The sequence below is a fragment of the Trichechus manatus genome, unplaced genomic scaffold (genome assembly GCF_000243295.1).
Source record: "Trichechus manatus latirostris isolate Lorelei unplaced genomic scaffold, TriManLat1.0 scaffold00076, whole genome shotgun sequence".
Classification (NCBI taxonomy): domain Eukaryota; kingdom Metazoa; phylum Chordata; class Mammalia; order Sirenia; family Trichechidae; genus Trichechus; species Trichechus manatus.
In genome coordinates this window covers 4571892-4582202 of record NW_004444012.1, presented here as the reverse complement: position 1 = coordinate 4582202, position 10311 = coordinate 4571892, and the positions used below count along the sequence as shown (strand labels likewise).

The window sequence follows — 10311 nt, the reverse complement described above, 5'->3', positions numbered from 1 at the left end:
AAAAAAAAAAAAAAAACTCCCAACAAAAAAAAGCCTTGGCCTAGGCGGCTTCACCGGTGAATTCTACCAAATATTCAGAGAAGAGTTGACACTAATACTACCCAAACTATTCCAGAACATAGAAAAGGAAGGAATATTCCTGAATTCATTCTATGAAGCCAGCATAACTCTGATACCAATGCCAGGCAAAGACACCGTGGAAAAAAAAAAATTGCAGACCAATACCCCTTATGAATATAGATGCAAAAATTCTCAACAAAATAGTAGCCAATAGAATTCAACATCATATTTAAAAAACAGTACATCACTACCAAGTGGGTTTCACACCAGGTATGCAAGTATGGTTCAATGTTAGAAGATGAATCAACGTAATCCACCACATAAACAAAACAAAGGACAAGGATCATATGATCATCTTGATCAATGCAGAAAAGGCATCTGATAAAGTTCAACACCCTTCTGATAAAAACTATCAGCAAAATAGGAATAGAAGGGAAATTCCTCAACATAATCAACATTTACACAAAACCAACATTCAACGTTATTCTCAACAGAGAGAGTCAGAAAGTATTCCCCTTGAGAACAAGAACCAGACAAGGATGCCCTTTATCACCACTTTTATTCAATATTGTTCTGGAAGTCCTAGCAAGAGAAATAAGGCAAGAAAAGAAAATAAAGAGCATACAAATGAGTAAGGAAGAAGTGAAACTATCCCTATTTGCAGATGACATGATCATATACATAGGAAATCCCAGTGACTCCAAAAGAAAGCCACTGGTACTAATAGAAGGATTCAGCAGATTAATAGCATACATGATCAACATACAAAAATTAGCTGGATTTCTCTACACCAACAATGAGAACTCTGAAAAGGAAATTCGGGAAACAATATCATTTATAATAGCTGTCAAAAAGATAAAATACTTAGAAACAAATCTAACTAGGGACGTAAAAAACATACAAAAAAAATTACAAAACACTACTGCAAGAAACCAAAAGAGGCCTACATGAATGGAAAAACATACCATGCTCACGGATTGAAAGACTTAATATTGTGAAAATGTCAATGCTACCCAAAGTGATCTACAATTATAATGCAATCCTGATTCAAATTCCAACAACATTCTTTAATGAGATGGAAAAACTAATCACCAACTCCACAGGGAAAGGAAAGAGGCTTCAGAAAAGCAAAACTTTATCAAAGAAAAAGAACCAAGTAGGAGGCCTCACACTCCCCGATCTCAGAATCTACTATATAGTCATGGTAGTCAAAATAGCCTGGTACTAGTACAACAACAGACATACAGACCAATGGAACAGAATCAAGAATGTAGAAGTAAATCTTTCCACCTATGGACAGATGATCTTTGACAAAGGATCAAAGTCCATTAAGTGGGGAAAGGAAAGTCTCTTCACCAAACGGTGCTGGCAAAACTAGATATTTATTGTAGGAAAATGAAACAAGGTCCATACCTCACACTATACAGAAAAACCAACTCAAAACGGATGAAAGTCCTAAATGTAAAACCTAAAACTATAAAAATCAGAGAAGAAAAAAATAGGAACACTAGGCGCCCTAATACACAGCATAAATAGTATAGCAAACATAACTAAAAAAGCACAAACACCAGAAGATTCATCATCACTGATAATGAATCCGCAAAACATCTCACAACGTGAATGAATCTGAGGGACATTACGCTGAGTGAAATAAGTTGACCACAAAAGGACAAATGTTGTATGAGACCACTATTATAAAAAGTGAAGAACAGGTTTATACACAGAAATAAACATTCTTTGATGGTTACCAGGGACGGGAGGGAAAGGAAGGGAGGATCACTGACTAGATAGTTGACATGAGTTAATTCTGGTGAAGGGGAAGGCAATGCACAATATGAGGGAAGTCAGCACAACATGATCAAGGCAGAGGAAGACACTGAGCGGTATGCAAGAATAAAGGGCAACTACAGTAAATGCTGTAACATATACAATCCTGTAACAACAGTAATAACAATCAATAATTTAGAAGTAGATATGTAAGCTAATATGTATGCTAAATAGGTGAGGGGGGTTGTACGGGAGTATACCCTTGTACATATATAGTTCTGGTTGTGGATATTTCTACACACATATTTATAAACGCTGCATGTATACTCATACAGTTGTCTCTCAGTATCCACACGGAATTGGTTCCAGGATCCGCCACAGATACCAAAATCCATGGATGCTCAATTCCCTTATATAAAATGACATAGTATTTGCATATAACCTACATACATCTTCTTGTATACTTTAATCTCTAAATTACTTATAATGCCTAATACAATGTAAATGCTATATAAGTAGTTGTTATACAGTACTGTATTATTTAAGGAATAATGACAAAACATGAGGCAGACAATGCTCAGTGAGTGCTGGACCGAGACTGAGGCTCTGGGAAATGGCAGGAGGCTACAGCAGGGTATGCCTACACATCATTTCATTCATAGTGCTCAGCACGTGGCAAATTCACATTTTGCTTCTTTAAACTTTTATTCTTCTCCAATATTTTCAATCCATGGTTGGTTGAATTTGCAGATACGGAACCCATGGATGGGAGGGCCAGCTGTATATATAATAAAGCATACAGGCGGCACAGTTATAGAAACGATTTGGATATCGGGACTGATCTACTGGATATGAAGGCTAAGGACCATAGTCTCGGGGACATCTAGGTCAACTGGCAAAACACAGTTCATAAAGATAATGTTCTATATCCTAGTTTGGTGAGTAGTGTCTGGGGTTTTAAAAGCTTGCAAGCGGCCATCTAAGAAGCAACTATTGGTCTCTTCTAGCACAGAACAAAGGAGAACAAAGAATACTGAAGACTCAAGGAAGCAATTAGTCCAAAGGACTAATGGCCCACATGAACCACAGCCTCCTCTAACCTGAGACCAGAAGAACTAGATGGTGCCTGGCTACCACTACAGATCTCTCTGACGGGGGTCACAACAGAAGGTCTTGAGTAGAATTGGTAAAAAATGTACAACAAAATTCAAATTTAAGAAAAGACCAGACTTACTCTTCTGAAAGATACTAGAGAAACCCCCTAGACTATTGCCCTAAGACAACCTTCTAACTTGAAACTGGAGACACTCCCAGTGTTCACCTTTCAGCCAAATCATAGATGGGGCTATAAAACAAACAATAACATCCGTGAAGAAATGTGCTCCTTAGAACAACTGACTATACAAGACCAAAACGGCAACATTTGCCCAAAGTCAAGGATGAGAAGACAGGGAGAGACAGGGAAACCAGACTAATGGAAACAGGGAGCCCAGGGAGGAAATGGGGAGTGTGTTGACACATTGTAGGATTGTAACCAAGATCACGAAACAACTTGTGTAAGAAGCGTTGATTGGAAAATTAATTAGCTATGTAAACTTCTACCTAGAGCACAATACAATGTTAAGAAGAAAAAAGGCTAGGGACCCAACGCACATATATTTGTCAAAATTCATTGAAATGTACACTAAAATTGGATTAATTTCACTATATATAAATTATACCTCAATAAAGTTGATTTATGGAAAAAAATTATAAAGTGTGTTGCAAGTTATTGATAACTAACACCAAGTAAATTAACAAGTGCATTTTTTAATAAGTGAAAATTGCTTTCTTTATTTCTATAATAATATTACTCTCCTTCAACGATATACCAATATGCTTTCTTGAGTGTAAGAAATGGGGTGGAATTACAAAAAAGAGCTAGAGATTACACGTAATCATTTTACACCTTGATAACTAATATCCTTCACATCTGTCTTGTTGAAAAGCACTGCCATTAAATTAATCAAGCAAGCAATCAATCAATCTCTGATCATGTCACACCGCTATTCAGAACTGCCAGTGGCTTCCTACTGCCTGCTAATTTAAATATAAATTCCTAGGTCTGGAATTCAATATCTTCTATAATATGGCCCCAAATGAATCTGTCCAATTTTAATTCCCCCCCACCATTGTACATACAAGCTTTTAATTAGGAACTCTGACTGCTCCTAAGAAGACTTCATACTTTCGAATTCCCTATCTTTGCTAACACAGTTCTCTCTCTTAAATTCCCTTCACCTGCAGCCATACTCCCCCATGAAGCCTCCTCTAATTCTACAAACCAGAGTGCATCTCTCTTTTGATGTCTTGTAGCATGTTTTTACTTTTAAAGGCACATACAGAATCATAATTATTATGCATATGCTTCATGTCTCCCACTAAGCTGTGAGCGCTTTGATGACAAGGCTGTGTTTTACTCCTTATTCCATGTACCAAAGTACCTAGCAGAGTGTCAAGAATATAGTCAGCATTCTAATAGCTCTTGACAAACTGCAGAAAAATCAACAACATGAATTCCAAAGGAATCAGGACTCCAGTACTGTTAATAAGGGGATGCTCAAAGTCTGATCAGAACCCAACAACATACTGATGCCTTCTCACACCTTCTTCTATTAAACCCCGAATTTTAAAGATGGTTGTACTGTGTACTGATGGCCTATCCAGCACACTGCCCTGAAACCAGTTTGCTTCAAAACTGAAGTTAATAAGCTCATTCAAACGGTAAGAGCAAAAATCAGTAATTCCATTGAGGAAAACATAATTCCATTTCTGGAGGACAAAACTGTAAGCACACCAGGTAGAAGAGAACATCCTCTGATGAAAATACAGAAGGTAAAGTAGAACTCTACAAAGTGTTCATCTTTACTTCATACTTCATTCAACTATATTGTTCTTTTTAAAAGGATATGACTATGCATTATGGTCTATCCCAAAGCCAGGGAGAATATACTGATTCATGGAAGAAAGGAGAGAGAAGCTGTATAATATCTTCAGGAAATAAAATTATCAACTTATAATATGGATGGAGACATTTTCCTCATGATTCCTTAGAAATTTAATCTGCTAATAATCTTAATTTATAATTTTATTATAATGCCACCCTCCTTATTAATAATAGTGCTTACTTCATAAGTTACAGATGATTGATCTTTCATGAAAGGATTTTAAGTATTTACGTAGTCTTGTTTAAGAATACTTCCATGATAACGTCTACTCCACTTGGGGAAATCTTCATTAACAGAGCTATCTAGAATATGGCTCTTAGTGGAAAGTCATGGTTCTTATTATGAAACTAACCCATTTACTCATTCACTCACTCACTGAGGAAGGGGGGACTCCGGGCTTGATTATAAATCGTGGAATTAAAATTCAGGTTTCCTTAGCAACTCAGTCTGTTAACTAGTAATCACTTTGCAATTATTCGATCCATTGTTACAATTAGAAAACACAATGCAAAACAGAAATGTACTTTGATATTTAAAGGATTTTTCCAAATATAAGGACTTCCATTTTTAAGGCATAAACCAATGGAATCCACCTATTGCTTATTATTAATCAAAATGCTGTTGGTAATGTCCTATGCTAAGAAGAAAGAATGCTGAGCAGCATGTCTCAATCATGCGGATTGATAGTATGACAGAGCTCTTCATCTACCGCTTCTGCCCAGGTCTATAAAACCTGCAATCCTACTCTGACAGCATTTCCCCAACAATTTCTTTAACTGCTACTCTACCCACCATGATGCTGTTGACTGCGAGTTAAAAAAAAAAAACTCGTTGTCGAAGAGCCGATTCCGACTCATAGTGACACTATAGGACAGAGTAGACCTGCCCCACAGATTTTCCCAGGAGCTCCTGGTGGATCTGAACTGCCGACATTTTGGTTAGCATCCATAGCTCTTAACCGCTACACCAGGAGTTGGGAGCCATGAATTCACGTCCTAGCACTGCCAGTGGATACCATGCCCTCCACTATCACTTCCGTCTACTATGGCTCAGTGTCCTAAACTGTAAACTCACCTCACGCACCCCGCCTACCTCACTGGGTTACTCTGAGGCCATAGAGAGCCATGGAAATGCTAACTGCTGTATTTTTACACAAATAATGCACAGATTATGTTTTTTGCCAAACACCCAACCCCCTTGTGCATCATTTTCCTAGGCGTTCTATGTGTGGTGCATTACTTATGTGGGCTTATAATTTGTGAAAAAATACGGTATTTTCCCTTAGAATGAGGCTACTTCAGATTCCATTCCAATGTCATGAGGAAAATAAAAGGCACAATGTGGATAAATTTTCTATTGTATCTAATTTAGGAAGAAGAAAAATAACACAATTTAGGAGACTGAGAACAGACTTAGTTTGGAATCTGGGTTCTAGGATCAATTTTATGTTTTAATAATTATAGGACCATGGTCAAGTGACTTATCTTCTTTGAAATTCAATCTCCATATAGCTTAAATAAAATAATACCAACGCTATCAATATGGAGCCCTGATGGTGCAGTCATTAAGAGCTATGGTTGCTAACCTAAAGGTCAGCAGTTCAAATCCACCAGGCGCTCCTTGGAAACCCTAGGGGGCAGCTCTACTGCGTCCTATAGGGTCACTATGAGTCGGAATCTACTCGACCACAAGTCTGGTTTGGTTTTTTCCTATCAATACATCAGTGTTTTTGTCAGGCTAAGCAATATACATTGTAATAGGTGCAGAATGCACCTATCACACCCCAAAAACTATCCCACAAAATACCCAACAGTGCTCCTTCGAAGTGGACAGTCTCAAATACTGAAATCACACAGCATGTGAGTCCCATGCTATTGGCTATAGCTTTTTATAGAAGGAGAAACAATGTAACACTGAGCATTGATCTAGGGAAAGTAACAGTACACACACAGTACTCTGCACTCCCAAAGGAATAGGATTTTTCCCCCCGATTTCTAATTTTAAAAGGAAAAAATTAAAAATACAAGCCAAGACTGACTGCGACTTGTAGCTCATTAAAGCTGAGGTGATTTCCCCTATATAGCATTCTATTGATCTCCGTAGTCCACACTGGGCAAAAAGTGTGGGCAGGGAGGGGATGATGGATGCTTCTGTCAATAGTGCTGAACAAACCTGTTAGCTAATTGCTACCAAAGACAATTATCCCTGCATTGTTTCATAATGGAAACACATTACAAAACTCTAATATACACACAGGGAAATTTGATGATTTGACTGCAGAGCCATGTGCATTGAATTTCATTGCCAAAGGCCAGCCAGGTCACTGCTGTGAAGGGGAAGAAAGTGTCAGAATATAAGCCACAGTATCTTAAAGCTCTTTACTTTAAGGAAGGGGGGGACAAAAAGGAAGGAAGGAGAGGGAACAAGAAAAACAAAGAATAGAAAGGAAGATGACCTAGCATTATCAGCAAACTGATTCAATTCTGCAACCTGGCGATAATTTTAACATTTTTTTTATTACTTTTGAAGATGATAGACCTTTAATAATGGTTTGCCGTATAATCGTTAAGAAGATTTTACAAATCATTTTCTGTCCAGAAGAGTATTTTTATAGCCTCTTTGACTGGCAGTCAGCCCACTGGGAAGGACGGAGTTAAAAAGGTAGCTTCACAATAGCCTCGTATGATGATTAAAAATAACATCAAGTATCTGTCATGATTTTACTGAAAGGAAAAAATAAACCCACCCCACAACAACTCACGGTAAAACAGCCATTAACCCAACCAATTATAAAAGAAAAGGCCTCAAAATACACTTATTTGATTATCCATAATCATAGTGTAATTCAAGCATATGATATTTACATTTGCCTCCCTTCCAAGAAGCCACATTCTTGAAATACCCTTTCCTGGATATGTTTCTAAATATGCTCATGTCCTTCTCCAGTGAATTCATGCAAGGCATTTAATCCCGGCATGGGAGTTATAGGAATGCTGAGATACAGTATACATCAAAAACTGGATTCAGTACTATTTAACTGTACTGTCTAAAATGGTACCAAATAAAAAGAAAAATGTACCAAAGATGTGCCAGTGTTATAAAGATAAATTAACGGCTACAAAATTTATGATCAACCTATTAACTTCATAATTCACCAGTCAATGAATTCTGTTTTACTATGTTTGATACTCCTCTACGTAGACCAGTCTACCTGCTTTAGACTATGCTGACTACTATTTTGACAAGACCTGGATGGCAGTGGGTCCAAAGCAATCAGAAGGTTGACTTTGACAAATGGGGGTGCTGTGGCGAAGTTGAGAATAACACACATCCACTTTAATCTCTTTCTTGATTAAATCGAAACCATACCATTCTGACATCACGTGATCTGCTCGTGAAGCATCACTGCAGGTTACGTTAGAGGCTACATCTGTTGAAATGATATTGAATTTTTAGGGGAAGTACTTAATTCATTCAAATGAAACCTTCCTAAGTTAACTGGGTCACCAGTCACTGATAACTGCAGATTCAAAGGAAATCAAAGGGAAAATCCCTGACAAAAAATAAAATAAAATAAAAACCCAACATGTACCAGTGAATGATATTTTAGTAGGTATTCTCTTCTACTTTCAAAGAGGGAAGATTATATGCATAAAGCATATTCCAAAGCTGTTTTCCTATTCCACCACAGCTAAGCTCCAAAGGTAAACATTACACTAGGTAATAAAAATGCAGAAGATGAAATTGTCTTTTTTACATGAGACTAGGCAAATATTTATGGGGCATTTGACAAACTCCTGCCTAGTAAAAGAGCCAGCACTGAGAGCAATTATCCTGATATTCATGACTCACTTTGAATATCACATTGAATATTACTCATAAATCTTTTACGAGTACATCCCCAGAGCTCACTTAACAGCTGGTTTTAATCATGCAGTTGACACAGAGAAAATAACAAAATGTATTTTTTCAGTGGCAAATTAATTTAGGCTTGAACCTCCTCCTGTAGCTCTCTTCTTTTCTTTTCTTTTTTATTTTCTTGTATGAAGACCAGCGAAATTCACGTTTGCACGTGGAGGTAGTATTTCTCTAGTCTTGCGGAATTAAAATAAAAAGGATGAATGTTTCTTTTAGAGCCAGTTCCTGACAGGGGTGTTTTAAATGATGTATCTTGTTCTGTATATGAAAGATGAATCCATGTTTGAGTTTGATACACATTGTCTGTTTTGCTGAATGGAGAGGTGAGTGTGGAATGGAGACAAAGAAGACAGCATTATTCTGAAGAGCCTTTAAGTTGTGGGTGGTCTTTTCTATTGCATTTAATTGTCATTAACTGTTCATGATAGCTATTTTGGAATCTGGCTCTCATTAAGTGACTTGAAATACTGTGTAAATTATTTTTAAATTGGAGAGGGGCGGGGAGTAAAACAGTCCCACTAAGGGAAAAAAAAAAAAAGGTTAACTCACGTGGAGTTTCCTCACGCTCTTGCAGAAACCGCTCCAGTATAATCCGAGCCATTAATGAGGGTGCATAGTTCACCTTTACAAAACAGAAGTACAAAGGAAAACGCCAAGTTAGGCGAGCAGCTGATACTCCCGTATTTTGTCAACAATGAAGATGAAGTCAATTTTAATCAACCACAGCAAGCATCTTTCATTAAAATCTTCCCCACTCTTGGTGGCTTCCATTATAATAAAATTATAACAAGTATAATCCATGTTATTGAAAAGCATAAGCAGGTCAAATTTATTAAATATAATATTGGAGCAAAAAGGACGGAACAACTTGGACATATCGTATGCATCTAAAACAGTAAAATGGGCTTTTATCAGCTCTCCTCAATCTTTTTCCCTTGGTAGACCAAAATATTTTTTTTCCTTTAATTCTAGCCATCTTTTCTATCCAACTGTCTATATTCACACTGTTCTGAATGTAATTTCAAATAAAAAGGCCTCTTTGTTAGGTAGTGAGTGTTTTCAGAAGCTGGATTAAATGATCTTGACCATCAAAAGTATGGATTTGATGGATTTCATTTTATTTTATCTTTAAAGCTTAACTTGAATTTTTGGTATAAGTTCGTTACATATAAAATATCTTGTTGGATAAAAAGAAAAATAGCTATATTGCAGAGATATTAATAATAAAATACAACAATAGTAATGACTGCAATATAAAATCACCATCCTTAGGCTTATTTGAAATGTTACTTATGAATTTACTTAATACAGAACCCAGGAAGGTAACTTTTTTATAAAGGATCAAACAGACAACAAGGAATAATCAGTACAGCAATCACTCTGATTAGTTAAAAATGCACCTACTCTTTTGGAAACATACTGTCTTCTCTTTAGTTCTCAGATCTTTTATTAACCATCGATTTAATTTCACCAGAAAATAAATATTTTCTTTCTTTCTTTTTTTTTTTTTTTTAAAAAAAAAAGCAATAATGCTTCCCTAAAACAAGTCTTTTTATCTTAGGTGTAAGAGAGCAAACGT

At 36.6% G+C, this 10311-nt stretch overlaps 1 protein-coding gene across 5 annotated transcripts in view; it reads right to left on the bottom strand.

Moving 5' to 3' along the window:
• CDIN1 (CDAN1 interacting nuclease 1) overlaps window positions 1–10311 on the bottom strand; it is a 288449-nt gene that overhangs the window by 175977 nt on the left and 102161 nt on the right. For all 5 annotated transcript variants that reach the window (XR_002824733.1, XM_004380603.3, XM_023735113.1 and 2 more), the window contains exon 5: window positions 9282–9354. Coding sequence is in view for 4 of the 5 variants with exons in the window: in XM_004380603.3 (XP_004380660.1) it covers window positions 9282–9354 (73 nt within the window). In the remaining variant the exon portion in view is untranslated. The remainder of the gene's footprint in view (window positions 1–9281; window positions 9355–10311) is intronic.